Raw genomic sequence first — 15,957 nt, forward strand, 5'->3', positions numbered from 1 at the left:
TTTAAAGTTCATAATTACTGTTAATCCTCGATGTAGTGCTGATGCTAATAAAAGAAGCAGGACATTTAGAACACCAGCAATCGATTTGGGGAGGGCGTGGGGAAGGGAAGTAAAGGCCTATTTGGTCCAGAAACTGGATAAGCCATAAAGTAAAAACTTAATTTTACATCATGTACAATTTTTTAAAATTATAATTTAAGTTCTGGGGTCCATGTGCAGAATGTGCATGTTTGGGTACACACGTGCCATGGTGGTTTGCTGCATCCATCCCCCCGTCGTAGACATTTGGTATTTCTCCTAATGTTAGCCCTCCCTATCCCCTCACCATTTTTAAAATTTAAAATTTAAAGACTTTACAACCTTCTGCCAAACTCCACTGCGCCCCCTGAAGTGTGCGAAAGGCAACAACAGCTCACCTAGCCCGGTGAGTGGTAGCTGCCATTCTGATTGAAAAAAAGCTGTTGACTGTGTTCAGAGCAATTAAAAGCGGTCAGAAATAGCAGACAGCCTTGTGTTTGGTGCATAGTGATTTGAGGAGAACTCAGCATTGGCATTTCTATCATAGCACAAGTCTGTGGGTTGCTAAGTAGTTTGCCCTGGTGGCATTCCATGTATTGCAGCTGCAAATCTCAGGCTCAGTCGTGAGTGAGCAAGATCCAGATGTGTGAGAATCTGGGTGGTCCTATGAGACTCCCCTGCATAGACCCACAGCCACATTGCAGCAGCTGGAATGTTCTCTATTTTTAAAAGGCAAAAAAATTTTTTCTATTTAAAATTTTAATTTAAGCAACTAGATAAAAATAATATTTAACTTTGGGTTCAGTCCTTAGCCTATATATTTCAAATATAGGAATTAAAATTGAATTAGTAATTTTTGTTATTTAAGAAAAAAAGCACTAAGATTGAATATTTTATATATATATATATATATATATATATGTATATATTTGTATTTTCCCACTTCCAAATTCCAACCTTTATTCCATAAGCGCAAGAAGAGGTGGTGGGACAGCGCAAAGAATAACAGCTGCTGTTTATTAGCACTTACTATGTATGAGGCACAGGGCTAAGTGCTTGGCCTGCCTAAGTGAGTCATTTCATCCTCACGCCCTTACTGAAGGTGGTTACTGAGGAGAAAACTGAAGCTAGGAAGAGGCAAAGACAAGGTCTGAAGATGAGACCGTCTGACTCCAAAAACCTAGAGTAGCCTACCCTGTTTGGGAATAGCAGTGAGTACAAATTTATCAAAAGCGTAGAAACTTTACTTCTTCTTAGCAAAATTATTTATGAGAGAAAAAGGAAAGGAGAAAAATATAGGCAATGCTGGTCATGTTCTTTTACTGTTTTAAAGTAGACTTTATTGTTTAGAACAGTTCTAGATTTGCAGGAAAATCAAGAAAACAAAGTTTTCTTTTCTCTTTTACTATGACGTTGAAGGTCCTGAATTTGTAGACTTTTTCTGTAGAGGCTTTTTAGGTGAAGATTTTTCAAGTAATTGTATTGTTTTTGTGGTCAATTTCATAACTAAGCAGGGACATTTTGGTGATAACTGGCATCATACGTGGGGGAGAGGGTGTAGTTTATAGCTTTTTCTACTATTGATTTTTCTTATTAAGCTTTCCATTTCTGCCCTCATTCTGATGATGTCTGGTAATCAAGAGTCAGGGATGACCAAGGGTGGAGATACCTTGGGATTTGGAGTCGTAAGCCTTGGTTTAAAGCCCCAGTTCTGCCACTGAACTAGCTGGGCAAATTAACTTCCTTGTGAATCTCAGTTTCCTCCTCTGAAATGGGAATAATAAGAATCAACTGAGTTAGAAAAGGTTCCATTGTAAGCTGCAAAGGGCTAACCAAATGTTAGTTCTGATGATGACAGCTCTTTACACATGTGATGAGGATCTAGGCTAATATAACTTATTTTATAAACCACAGTGTATATATTCCAATAAGCTGTGTCTCCAGAGAATAAACTAATGAAATTTAACAAGGTCATGGGTGGAATTTTGGTTTTGGAATCTAGTAGACCAGACTTTGAATCTTGGACCTCCCACTTAGCAGCTACATGACTTTGAACCTTGTCTGTGCCTTCTCTCTTTCTTTGATTCCTTAGATCTAAAATGAGATAACATCACCTAACTTACAGAGTTGTTTTGAGGATTAGATGTACGTGAATACAGTGCCATTCACAGAATAAACCCCCAGGCTTATCATAATTTCTTATGCAGTTTCAGACCCTCCCTGGGTCCCCTCCTGGGAGTGCCCTTCACTTCCCAAAGCTCTTCTTTTTAAATATTCTTAACAGGGGCAAGTCCTTATCCTCTGAGGCCTTCACTTTTGAAAATGGAAGCTAAGTAGGATAAATAAAATGGGTGATTAAGCTAAGCAATACGGTTTTGGGTTACAATGAAAGCATGTCAATGGCTTTGTGCCATGGTTACCTTCCTTGTGACTTCTTGCTTGAAACTCACTCCCAAAGAGGAAATTAGATCTGCTTAGGATGATAATCTTTTGATTCTTGGAAAGCATGATTTAAAAAGTTTTCTTTTTTTTGGCATTTTATTTGCAGAGCGCCTTATAAATTGAGACTAGGGACCTCTTCTCTTTGTATAAAACACTCCCTCCCTGCTCCCCACCCCATACTCTGCTGAGAGAATTCCAACTCTTACTTCAGCTTTCCTTTTCAGCATCACTGCCTCAGGCAGGACATGTGAGGTGGACAGACAGGTGAGCCTCACTTTGATCCCTGTACTTCTTTTGTAACATTTACTGCCATATAATCACTTATTAAATGTATGCTTCCATAGCAAACTCCCCATAGACCCATAACATGAACAATTCCAAAGAATTTAATCCTCAGAAACTTGTCTGTACCTCATATGGGCATGAGGTACTTATCTTCAGGACAAAAGAACTACAGAAAGAATCTTAAACTATTTACAGTAATCATGTTGGTGGTTATGAGATTGTAAGATTGTTGGGTATATTTGGGGGAAATAAAACAGTAATTAAGAGTTGTAATTCTATCATTTCTGGAGGTTTTGAAAACTGGGACTATCAGTGCGGGAGAAAGGAATACAAATTTTGTAGCTTAAGTATTAATGGGAAATCATAATTAATTTTATTTTTGGAATTTCAGTTCTATCCAGTGAAAAGTCCTAGAAACAATGACCACAGAAACAACGAGGACCCCTCGTACTACTGGATTGTGGTGCTGAAATACCATCACTCACTAACAGGAACCAAGGCTCCTTAGAGAAATGACTGATTCTAAGTTAGGGACAAGGAATGTCTAAGGTGAGCTTGTCATGACTTTTTTTTTTTTTTTTGAGCTGGAGTCTCACTCTGTCTCCCAGGCTGGAGTGCAATGGTACAACCTTGGGCTGCTGCAATCTCTGCCTCCCAGGTTCAAGCAATTCTCCTGCCTCAGCCTCCAGAGTGGCTAGGATTACAGGTGCCTGCCACTACACCCAGGTAATTTTGTGTTTTTAGTAGAGATGGGGTTTTACCATGTTAGTCAGGCTGGTCTCGAATTCCTGATCTCAGGTGATCTGCCTGCCTCGGCCTCCCAAAGTGCTGGGATTATAGGTATGAGCCACTGCACTCAGCCAGAACTTCTATTAGGTGGCAAGGAGGTGATCAGAACCTACCGGGGTTTGGTGAAAAGCACTCAGGAGCCAATTTGAAGAGGCTCCTGGCTAAAGATGGGACAATTCAAGCATCCATAAAGGTAATAACTGCAATTGATTAAAACCCATCAGATGTGATTATAAATCATAAATTTATAATGATAGCAAATGAAAAAGAAAGAGATAGTAAAGGGAAAAGAAAAGAGGAAGGAGCAGCAAAAAGCAAGAGAGGGAGAAAGCAAGCAGTTGGTTACCATGAAAAGATGCCAGTGGACCGATATGCTGTCTGAAAACTGAAAGAATCAAGCATTTGGCTTGCCTTTTCTATGTGAATTACACAACTGGATAACTGAATGGAAGATGACAGAAAGTTTCCTTTTGTAAACATATTCCAGCTAATAAAGATAGAAAGACAGAAGGAGAATTTCACCATTTTGCAACCTCTACTGAATGAATGGATTTAGGCATTAATTAAACTACTAACATCACATAAGAGAGACACTGATATTACGTCTCCTGATGAAATAACACTTTGCCAAAGAGAAAAAAGGAAAATCAAACTGTAAAATAAAAAGCAAATCCCTGTTTAGGCCTCACCTCGAAGGAGGAGTCTTTCCTTGTCACTCCAGGTGACAACTACTACTTCCTCTATTCTGCTTTTACATCTTATCTATACATTAACTTATTTTGCAGACATTCATTCGATTATTGCATCATTTTTTTGTTTCTGTTCTTGTCCTCCTGCATTCTATAATAATATCCATTTGGCAACTGAATGATCATTTTCAAATGTAAGTTGGAGCCTGTTGCTCCTCTGAGTAAAACCTTCCGGTGGCTTCTCATTAATTCTTGAATCAAATCAGAGGTCTTTACTGTGACCAACAAAGCTAGAGACTCCGGTCCAAATTCTTCACCTTTTACTCTCTCTCTAGTTGCTTTGCTTAGCCACACAGACCTGTCAACACAGGAGCACATTCCCATCTCAGCACCCTGCATAGAATACTGCTTCTGCAGTATCTGCACAGCTTGCTCCATGACTACCTCAAAGTCTCTGTCCAGAGAGGCTTTCGTTGACTATCCTGTATCAAAAGCAACCTTGATACTCTCTATTCCCTTTAACCAGTTAGTTACTTTTTGGATTACTTCTCATCATGACTATGTCTTATATTCATTTGTTTATTATCTCTCCCCCATTAGATGGGAAGCTCTAGAGGCATGCAGAGACTTTGTTTATTTAATTCATTTTTGTATCTCTGGCGCCTAGAATGGTACCTTGTATACAGTATGTGCTCAAAAAATACTTGTGGAATGAATGAATGGGTGCATTCATGAGGTGCTGTGTCACAGTATATTGCATGAAACATGAGTCTTCCATAAAAGTTTTTGAGGGCAAGGAACATTCTTTTTTAACTTTTAAGTTACAGGGTACATGTGCAGGTTTGTTACCTAGGTAAATTGTGCCATAAGGGTTTGTTGTACAGATTATTTTCATCACCTGGGTATTAAACCTAGTACTCATTAGTTATTTTTCATAATCCCTTCTCTCTCCTCCCACCTTCCACCCTCCATTAGGCCCCAGTGTGTGTTGTTCCCCTCTATGTGTCCATGAGATCTCATCCTTTAGCTCCCACTTATAAGGGAGAACAAGTGGTATTTGGTTTTCTGTTCCTGGATCAGTTTTCTAGTGAAAATGGCCTCCAGCTCCATCTATCTTCCCACAAAAAAACATGATATTATTCTTTTTTATGGCTGCATAGTATTCCATGGTGTTTATATACCCCATTTTCTTTATCTAGTTTTTCATTGGTGGGCATTTAGGTAGATTCCATGTCCTTGCTATTGTGAATAGTGCTGCAATGAACATACATGAGCATGTGTCTTTTTAACAGAATGAGTTATATTCCTCTGGGTATATATCCAGTACGGGGATTGCTGGATTCAATAGTAGTTCTGTCTTTAGGTCTCTGAGGAATTGCCACGCGGAAGGAGCATGTTTTATTTAGCTTTTCACTGCAGCATCTTACATGATGACTGGCACTTGGTAGGGCCTCAATAAGTGCTTTTTGTACTATTAAACATTTTTGCCTAATGATTTTTATACCTCTAGCTTTACTTCTAAAATATTAGGATATTTGAATTGAGTATGTGCTAGTGTGTTAGAGGTATCCCTGGATTCCTATGTTATATTTCTGTGAGGAAAAAGTATTGAAATAAAAATAAAAGTCCCATAAGAAATAAAATCATCTCATCATGAAAAAAATAGAATGAGTTCTAAAGACCAATAAAGGCACAGAAATAAAACATCAGTCATTGGTCAGACATGAATGGAGGACACTGTGTGAATGTTGGAACATCTCGTAATCACACCTACTGTAGATCTTGATATGAAGATCTCTGAGAATGAAGATCTCTGAGAATGAAGATCTCTGAGTAAGTGTCCACAGGATGTGGGTGAGGGAAATAGATCTACAGTCATACTCTCTGGAAACCACTAGGTGGTGCTGTCAAAGATAATGGTTTTTATTTGTGGATGCTGGAGGCGGGAAATATCTTGCTTTTAAAGTGTATTACTTCTACTTTTTATTACAACAACATTGCATAGTTACTGTAGAACATTTAGTAAGTACAAATAAGCCCAATGAAGAAACATTCACCCAGAATGTTTCCAGAAAGTTCTGAGGAGTGAATAGCAGTATGTATACGCTAATAAACCGGTAACAACAATAATAATAATGGCTTACATTTTAAGTGCTTACTGCCTCAGATACCATACCAATGCTTTCTACTTACCAGCCACCCAATCTTTGTAGGGAATTTCTTTCTTTTTTTTTTAAATTTTTTATTTGAGACGGAGTTTCGCTCGTTACCCAGGCTGGAGTGCAATGGCGCGATCTCGGCTCACCGCAACCTCCACCTCCTGGGTTCAGGCAATTCTCCTGCCTCAGCCTCCTGAGTAGCTGGGATTACAGGCACACGCCACCATGCCCAGCTAATTTTTTGTATTTTTAGTAGAGACGGGGTTTCACCATCTTGACCAGGATGGTCTCGATCTCTTGACCTCGTGATCCACCCGCCTCGGCCTCCCAAAGTGGGGAATTTATTTCTTTACAGTCATAAATGAGACAAGGATATAGTGATCTATTTGTATATATTGATAGGTATATTGGTTTTTATTTTATAGCTCAACATATAGTAGATAATCAACAAATCTCAGTTGAACAAATTCTTGATAACTTAATTATATAATTCATGAAAAGCATCTAGCCCATATGGTCCTTCAAAAAATAGTAGCTATGTATTGCTACATGATTAACATTAATTAGTTTATAAAACAAGCTTGAAAATTTTTTTTTGTTGCTGTTGCCTTAGAAGAGCTAAGCTTGATTGGTTGAGTACGCCAGTAACAATAAGAAGTCTAAATCCAGCTTCTCAATGGACATTTTTGCCCCTTTATCCTTCTGCACTTGGTCTATAGATTGCTTTGGGCTCAAGGAGTTGTGTCCCAGACTGGTAGAGGTCTGAAAAGTAAAGCCAGCATGGAATCATAGACTTTCTTAGTGACTCTGCTATCCAGGGTCACACTGTTAGTGGGGCTTATAGAAACAAAAGTGGGGCTGGGTGTGCTAGCTCATGCCTGTAATCCCAGCACTTTGGGAGGCTGAGATGGGTGAATCACTTGAGCTTAGGGGTTCGAGACCAGTCTGTGCAGCATGTCAAAACTCGTCTTTACAAAAAATACAAAAATTAGCTGGGTATGGTGGTGTGCACCAGTCCCAGCTACCTGGAAGCTGAGATGGTGGATCACCTGATCTGGGGAAGGTAGAGGCTGCAGTGAGCCCTAATGGTGTCACTGCACTCTAGCCTGGACCTTGTTTCAAAAAAAAAAAGAAAAGAAAAGAAAGAAAACTGGGCGGTGGGGCTGGTTCAGGGCAGCTATGCCTAACAGAATTTCTTGGGATCCCTAAATGATTAGCAGGGTGTATTTTCCTTTTGCCTGTATCTCCATTTCCCTTTCTCGACAACTTCAGTTTTTCTATGTCATCTGAGGTCTTTTAAGTTTAACTAATAAATACTTTTGAGTTACTATGAGCAAGGTACTATGTTAGGTGTGTGGTAAGAGAAGGGATAGAGAGATAATGATGTCTCTGCCTTTAAAAGCTTTCAGACTAGTAGGGAGGATAAGAGAAGTACCTATCTCTAAGATGAGGAGTAACCACTTCCATGTCTTCTGACTTCCAGTCAGTAAAATAGAGAGTTTCTCAGTGTGTGATAAGGAGCCGTCTGCATCAATTTCACCTCGAGTGCTTGTTAGCATCTCAGATCCGTTGGATCAGAATTTCCAGATAGGAGAGGTGGAAGTCTTTGGAATCTATATACAATAAACATCACAAGTGCTTTTTACACTCACCAAAGTTGGAAAACTACTGCTGTCGCTTCCCAAGGTGATTGCAGACAATAATGGAGATTGAAAGGAGGAAAGAGTGTGTGTTTAACGTGCTTGCTACACGAAACTCTACTAATCACCTTACATCCTCTTAGGTGTACCAAGAGAAACTGTTATCATCATCATTTTCCTGTTTTAAAGATGAGGAAATTGAGGCACAGAGAGGTTAAGTCACTTGCTCAAGATCACACATAGAAAGTGGTGGAGGCAAGGTTTGAATCCATGCAGTCTGATTCCAAAGTCTATGCTTGTAACCACTATGCTCACTGCCTCTCGTAGATGGTGGCTTTCAGAAAAGACTAACAAAGACTTGGAAAGGTGCAGGGTTCCCAAGTGAAGAACATGGGCAAAATGATTCATTTTGAAGTATGATAACCATAAGGATCTACTGGTTCTCATTTGTCTCTTTACAATAGATTATATGGTATTGTTTTTATTCTTCCAAAGTCACATGGGTAGTTTTTAAAAAGAGCAATGTACTGAACACCTTCTCTGTATAATGCTGTTGAAAGGCATTATGTTATTCTTGTGACAACTCTGATGTAATATTTGACTCGATTTAGAGATACAGAAAGTATTGTCAGAGAGTGCAAGTGATTTTTTCCAAGTATACACAGCTATTAAATGGTAGAATGAGATCTGTTTCTATTCAACATCTGTTGCAGCAGTGATGTATTCAGCTGTAAGTAACAGATATCTCAATGCAAAATGACCTGAACAATACAGAAAGGTGTCTTATGTATATCTCACATGTCAGCAAGTCCTGGGCAGGATGGATTTCAGAGTTGGTTAATTCAGAGGCCCAGTTATGTCACCAGGGTCTGAGGGTCTACTCAACCTTGGTATTTGCCCAAGTTTGAGCAATTTACAGATTGAATTGTGTCCCCCAGTTAGAAACGTGGAGTCCTAACCCTCCAGTACCTTAGAATGTTACCTTATTTGGAAATAGGAACATTATAGAGGTAATGAGGTTAAAATTAGGTCTTTCGGGTGTGCCCTAATATAATACGGCTGGTGTTCTTATAAAAAGGGGAAACTTAGACACAGAGACAGAAAAATAGAGGGGAAATGATGGAATACACACAGCGAGAACGGCCATGTGACTGGCTTGGTGCATTTTATAAGCCAAGGAACCCAGATGCTAAAAGAACAAGGAAGGATTCTCCTCTAGGGCCATTAGAGAGGAAGACCCTGCTGACCCCTTGATTTTAGACTTCTAGCTTCCAGAACTGTGAGTTTCTGTTGTTTTAAGTGTCTCAGTTATTTTGTTATGGCAGCCCTAAGAAACGAAAACTGTTGTGTTCTGCCGTCATTGGTATTGGTTTCATCCTATGCTGGTGGTAGGATGGTTACTTCACTTTCAGAGGTCACATCTGGATATCAAAATGTCCAGCTTCTTTGGTTGGCCAGAATATGCCTCTCTGCAGGGGCACCAGCCAGCTTCCTCTGCTGCTTCACTGGTCAGAGTCCCATGCCTTTCCTCAAACTCAGTAATGGCAAAGGGAATAGGGTTGCCTATGACCAGTCAGACCCAGCTGGTGTGGACTGGACTGTCTTCCCCCACAATCTGTATGTTGCAGCCCTAGTCCTCAATATAATTGTGTTGGGAGAGAGGAATTTTAAGAGGTAATTGAGGTTAAATGAGATCATAAGGGTGGAGTTCTAATTCAAAAGATTGGTGGCCTTATGAGAACAAAAATCTCTCTCTCTTTCTTCTCTCAGCTCTCTTTCTGTGTGCATGAACTGAGAAAAGGCCATGTGAGCACACAGCCATCTGAAAGCCAGAAAGAGAGCCCTCACCAGAAACTGACCTGCCAGTCCCTTGTTCTTGGACTTTCAGTCTCCAGAACTGTAAGAAAATAAATTCTCGTTGTTTAAACCGCTCGATCTATGATATTTGTTACGGCAGCCTAAGCTCACTATTGCACTGCTCTGATAAATGAAGAGGTCAGCTTCCCCTGAGATGCATGGCTGTGTATGAAAATGGGTCGAACAAAATCAAGTTATAGCAGGAAAGAAGATGGGGAGAAGGAATGCGGGGGAGGCCACCAACAGTTTCCACTATATTCTAAATTTTGTTCCTCATGCCATAGCTTTCTTTTCTTTTTTATTTTTTCTTTTCTTTCCTTTCCTTTCTTCTCCCTCCCCTCCTCGCCCCTCCCCTCCCTTTCTTCCCCCTTCTTTTTCTTTTCTTTTTTTTGAGACAGAGTCTCACTCTGTCCCCTAGGCTGGAGTGCAGTAGCATGATCTCAGTCCACTGCAACCTCTGCTTCCCAGGTTCAAGCAATTCTCATGCCTCAGCCTCCTAAGTAGCAGGGATTATGGCATGTGCCACAACGCCTGGCTAATTTTTTGTATTTTTAGTAGAGATGGGGTTTTGCCAGTTAGCCAGGCTGGTCTTGAACTCCTGGCCTCAAGTGATCTGCCCGCCTTGGCCTCCCAAGGTGTAGGGATTACAGGCGTGAGCCACCGCACCTGGCCCACAGCTACCTTTTCTTTGCCCCAGTTTCTCCTGATAGGATGAGAATGATTGCTTTTGTCTTACTTGATGATGAGAGATGTGAACTTGGATTTCTAAGTTAATTTGATTTAAATAAATGTTGTTCATTATAGAACCTGGAGCTCAAGGCTTGACTCAATGCCCAAAACCTGTTAGCCTCTCACATTGCAGGCAAAATTCACCATCTGCAGTCCTTGACTCTTAGCATCCAATTTTTGTGACTGTCCTATTGAGTAGAAGGGTTATGGAGAGGGTTCATGGTTTCTTTTGGACCTAGGATTTCAGGAGTAATTAGGAGGATGCCTCCATCTCCATCCCTCATGAGGAGCTCCTGACTTCTGCTTCACTGTGAGAAAGTCAGATATATGGTTGCCTGTGGCTCTCACTCAGGCCTTTCAATAGTTTCTGTCTTTTAAAGCAGATACAGTTCTTTAGTGCATGTATAGGAATGTGAAATCCATTAAAGGGTCCTGAATATGTTGGGGAAAAATATGACAGGATAAGTATGATGTAATTTAAGTATTTTGGCACAGCAAATGGAAAGAAATTACATTTCCTATTATCTTCCAACAGTTATTGAAAATGAAATGAAATATATTCTATACTCCCCCCAAAAGTCAAGCGCTTTTTTTCCCCTTAGATGCAATTTTTCCCGCAGTTTGTTCATTTGGTATGCATTCCCCTCCTTCCACGACATGGAGGCATTCTGTTATGAAACATTCAATGAAAAAAAATGAACAAAAAAAGTATACTACTTCTTTAAAATATATTGCAAGAATACTCATTTTCAGCTTTTTATTGCAGCACTAGCTGGTATTCTTGCATGCAGTTTTGTAATTTATTCTGAACATTCTACTTAAACCTTTTTTCAATAGCATGATTTTATTAGAGTCAGCTCACTGGACTTTCCCAAAAAGGTATTTAAGATCAAATAAAACCAGTGCTTGGAAAAATATCATTACAATATGGAAGCAGTTACGAAAACATTAGTACTGCAAAGTTTTATTTCAAATGGCTGAGCTTGCTGTACCCCGGGTTATGGTACTTCTACTGCTACAGGCACACTTACTGGGGAAATGGGAAAAACTGTCATCTTAGCAGTTTTTGCACATGTTAGGGGGCAGTGTGGGGAGAAGAAAAGGGTACGAAAATTTAAAGCAAGGCAGCAACATTTTCAGGTGCTGGCATCCATAGGAAAAATCCATTGTCCTCCATCCTGAACCCTGCCTTCCTAACCACCCTCTGCATGTCAGTTTTCCCAGTGGATATGATAGGAACCTGTAAGTTAGCCTTTACCTGGAGACAAAGTGCTGTCCTTTTTAAAATATGGAAGGTACCTTTTGAAATATGAGTGGATTGATTATTGAATTAAATGTGTCACACTATTACATTCCTTTTGGGGTTTTGTTCCATACCTAATAAACTCTTGTCAACATGGTGTCTTATTGTTCAACTGATGTCTTTTAGCACCTCTGTCTGGACAGGCACAGAGAAAGTTCCCATCTGAAGGCTTAGCCTGGACCCACCTTCAGGGGAGTAGGGGAGCTTTATAGACAAGCTGGTGAGTCCCCACGCTCCAGTGCAGTTCCCCGAGGCCACTCCACACTCACCTCAACCAGGCCAAGGAGCAAACCAGCACCCTCCTCTCACGCAACTTCATAACTCAGCACCAAGCACAAATATTTTTTCTTGTTCACTTGCGAATGCCTCTTTCCCTTTCATGGTAACTGACAGCCAGTGTGGCTGGAACACAGTCTCAAGTCAGGGAGAGTCAGCCATGTCCACCGCTGCAATTTGATGGGCTTTAGGAGATTGCTTTCAATTAAAATCTGACGCTCATGAGGAAAAACAGTGTCATTTGCCCCAGTAAACAAATTGCTCCTGGATCAGGTGTTTACATTTTAAAGGAAGTAATCTACTCTTGGTTCTGCAGCACAAAAGGTATGCTTGGTAAAGATGAAAGAAATTCGCATTTTTAGTCATTGATATTTTCCTGTAGGTGATTATTAATCGACATGCAATTCTCTTACTCGATATTTCTTGCAGCCCTTTTCCTGCAAGCATCAAATCTACGGCAAAACACCCACATCCCTTAAGTTTGCAGATTAGGTGGTTTCTATGTGGACTTTCAAATGCGATTTTTAAATTGCGAGTTACTATTCGTATTACTTTTCTAAGGAGAAATATGCTTAAAAAGTAAAGTCTTTATTGCTTCTTAAAAGGCCTAGCACTCTGTGATAAATTCTCGTATTTTGACTGTTAATATGTTTGAATGAAAATTATTTATACATTTGGGTGAGGTTGAGTGGTTTTCATTTGATTGCTGCCTCTGGAAATGAAAGCAGAGTAGCAGGAAATTTACATGTCATGCTGTGATGTATATCCAGATTATGAGATGATTGTGCGGCAGACGAACCCCAAGTAAAATCATTCCCATCAAACTGTGACAACTGCAATTCCTGACAAGGCCTCTTAGTTTTGGGGGCTATTATCATTGTACAAGAATATAATCTATTGACAGCAGGGCTGTTTAATACATTTAAAGGCAGACAGTGGAAGAAATCTTAACTGTTTTCATTCGCCACTGCACAAGGGTGCAGATCAAAAGTGAATTATATTTAAAAATATGCATGTATGATGATAAGATGCATGACATTCATCAACCTGTTTAGTCATGGTTAGGCTGAGGTGGGGAAGAGCCAATATTACTACCATATGTGGTCTGAAATAGAGACGTGAGACTCGAAATTATATCATTGCCCAGTCAGAGCGAGCAAATGGGGAAGACATTCTTTTTTAATCCCTACTCTCTACCTGTCTACACGTCAAGCGCCATCCACGTCTGTAGCAGTGACTTTGGCTCACCCGGGGTAGGTGGAAGCCCTGTGTATCTTTGCCCTCCTTTTTTGTCATGTACTTGTGTATATGATGGGCAAGCATCATGCCAGCACTACGGGTATTATGGAGATGACTAAATCATGACCCTTCTAGAAGCTTCTAGTTGGAGAGAGACTGGTATGTGTGCTTACATAAGCTAAGGCTGTAGGGCCTGGGGGAAAGTCTCAGAAGGGACTGAGCATGGAATTATCCAGCCTCAAGGGTCCACATTACTCGATTGGCGTGTGGCTGGAGAGGGGCTGCTTTTGTATCCTATTGCACAGGTTTGCAGGTGGCAGTGAGGGCTGTTCCTGATTTCAGACTACAAAAGCTCATGCAGTGGGGTGGTGATATTAGTGCCCGGGGCCAAAGGACTTAGCATGGTCCCTTTTTATAGCGAAACTCTGGCGTATTGTGAGGAGCAGTATGGTTTTCTATGCGATAGGCCTGAAAGTAAACCACAGCGAGGATTTTGAATTCCCATGTTCATTATGACTCTGCGAACCACAGCACAAAAATCAGTCATTTACGAAAACAAAAGATGTTCAAAGGCAGTTAAAGAAAATAAAATCAAGAGGACTGATGAATTAATGGCATTTTTCCTGAAGGAATTAGTTAATCAGCTAATATTCATTTCCTAGGACTGAAACTACTGAATGAAGACTCAGAAGGGAGAAAAAGTGGGTTGAAAAGGGTTAAAATGTCCAAATCTCAGCTCAGCTGCCAAAAACTCCTTCTGTGTCTTCTGTCCCTCTCCACTGCTTTAGGAAAGAAAATGCTTAAATAAGCCACACCCATCTATCTTTCCCCTTAAAACCTGAACTATTAAAGTGAATACAAAATTATTTTTAGTGCCCATTCCAAAGGTTAATCACAACAAGAGGCTCTTATCCTTTGAAAGGTTTTATAAGACTGTCCTGAGAGAAGCAAGGATAGGTCCCCTGAAGGGCATAAAACACTGATGAGGTCTAGGTCCCATCTGAAGTTGCCAGGCCAGGACTAAAGGATTATTGGAAGGCAAATCCTTCAGAGGCTGGCCCACACCCCTTTCATGACCTCTTAGGGGTGGGTCGTGGCCACTTGGGAAGGGACTAATTTGCTCAATAAGAAGAAGAGAGTGGCTGGGCCCAGTGGCTCACACCTGTGATCCCAGCACTTTGAGAGACTGAGACAGGAGCATAGCTTGAGGCCAGGAGTTCGAGACCAGCCTGGGCAACACAGTGATACAAAAATTAGCCAGTTGTGATGCTGTGCAACTACAGACCCAGCTACTTGGGAGGCTGAGATGGAAGGATCACTTGAGGCTCAGAAGCTAAGATTGGGCCATCGCACTCCAGAGTAAATGGAGTGCTGGGTGACAGCGTAAAACCTTGTCTCAAAAAAATAAAGGAAAAAAAAAAAAGGAGTGAGCCAAAGGAAGTCATCCATGTCTCCGTGTCCAAGAACAGTGCCCTCATCAGATGTAACAGGACAAGGTCACATCTCCGAATGTTAAGATGGGGCCTCTCTTGCGAGTAACGGACATTAGTTCACAGATGCACTAACTGCTTACGGTGTGTGAGGACTGTACTGGGTCTTGACATCTTCCCTTATTTCAAAGGGTTTGCAACACATACTGTGGTAGGTAGAAAACAGGACAGGGTAATTTGAGAAGGACTTTTCGTTTTCGTTATTGCAGTGTCGAAAGTACCCGGCATGGTGATTGGTGCAGAGTAATCACACAATCCTTTGTTTTAATAAATATTTTATTTAAGAAAAGTTTTAGATAATGGCAAAGATAGTACAGAGTTCTTACGTACCTCACACCCAGTTTCCCGTATTTTTTTTTTTTTTTTTGAGACAAGGTCTTGTTCTCTTGCCCAAGCTGAAGTGCAGTGGTGTGATTATAGCTCACTGCAGCCCTGACTTCCTAGGATCAAGCAATCCAGTCACCTGAGCCTCCTGAATAGCTGGGATCATAGGCATGTGCCACTACGCCAGGCTAATTTTTACATTTTTTGTAGCGATGGGTCCTACTATGTTGCCGAGGATGGTTTCAAACTCCTGGATTCAAGCGATCCTCCTGCCTCGGCCTCCCAAAGTGCTAGGATTACAGACATGAACTACCGCACGTGGCCCAGTTTCCCTGTGATTAACATCTTATATAAACATAGTGCATTTGTTACAATTAATAAGCCAATATCAATACATTATTTTTAACTAATGTCCATACTTTGCTCAGGTTTTCTTAGATTTTTATAATTTCTATGTTTTGTCTGAGGATTCCGTCCAGGGTACCACATCGCATTTAGCTGTCCTACATCCTTAGTCTCCTCTTGACTGTGACAGTTTTTCAGACCTCTCTGGTTTTTTTTGTTTTTTATGAACTTGACAGTTTTGAGAATTACTAGTGAAGTGTTTTGCAAAATGTCCTGCATTTGGGATTTGTGTGATATGTTTCTCATGAACAGACAGAAGTTACAGGTTTTGGGGAGGAAGGCTACAGAGGTAATGTGCCATTCTTATCTCAT

At 40.5% G+C, this 15,957-nt stretch overlaps 1 protein-coding gene across 15 annotated transcripts in view; it reads left to right on the top strand.

The window, feature by feature from the left end:
• The window catches only part of ATG4C (autophagy related 4C cysteine peptidase), a 189,008-nt gene that overhangs the window by 126,362 nt on the left and 46,689 nt on the right, over positions 1–15,957 (top strand). For 3 of the 15 annotated variants that reach the window (XM_054236353.2, XM_078332101.1, XM_054236350.2), the window contains exon 11: positions 9,793–12,009. The exons of the other annotated variants lie outside the window; for them this stretch is intronic. In XM_054236353.2, coding sequence (XP_054092328.2) covers positions 9,793–9,933 — 141 coding nt within the window. In that variant the 3' untranslated portion in view covers positions 9,934–12,009. Of the gene's footprint in view, positions 1–9,792; positions 12,010–15,957 lie in introns of those variants that run through there. 15 annotated transcript variants of the gene reach the window in all.

Source organism: Callithrix jacchus, chromosome 7 (genome assembly GCF_049354715.1).
Source record: "Callithrix jacchus isolate 240 chromosome 7, calJac240_pri, whole genome shotgun sequence".
In the NCBI taxonomy this organism is placed as follows: Eukaryota; Metazoa; Chordata; class Mammalia; order Primates; family Cebidae; genus Callithrix; species Callithrix jacchus.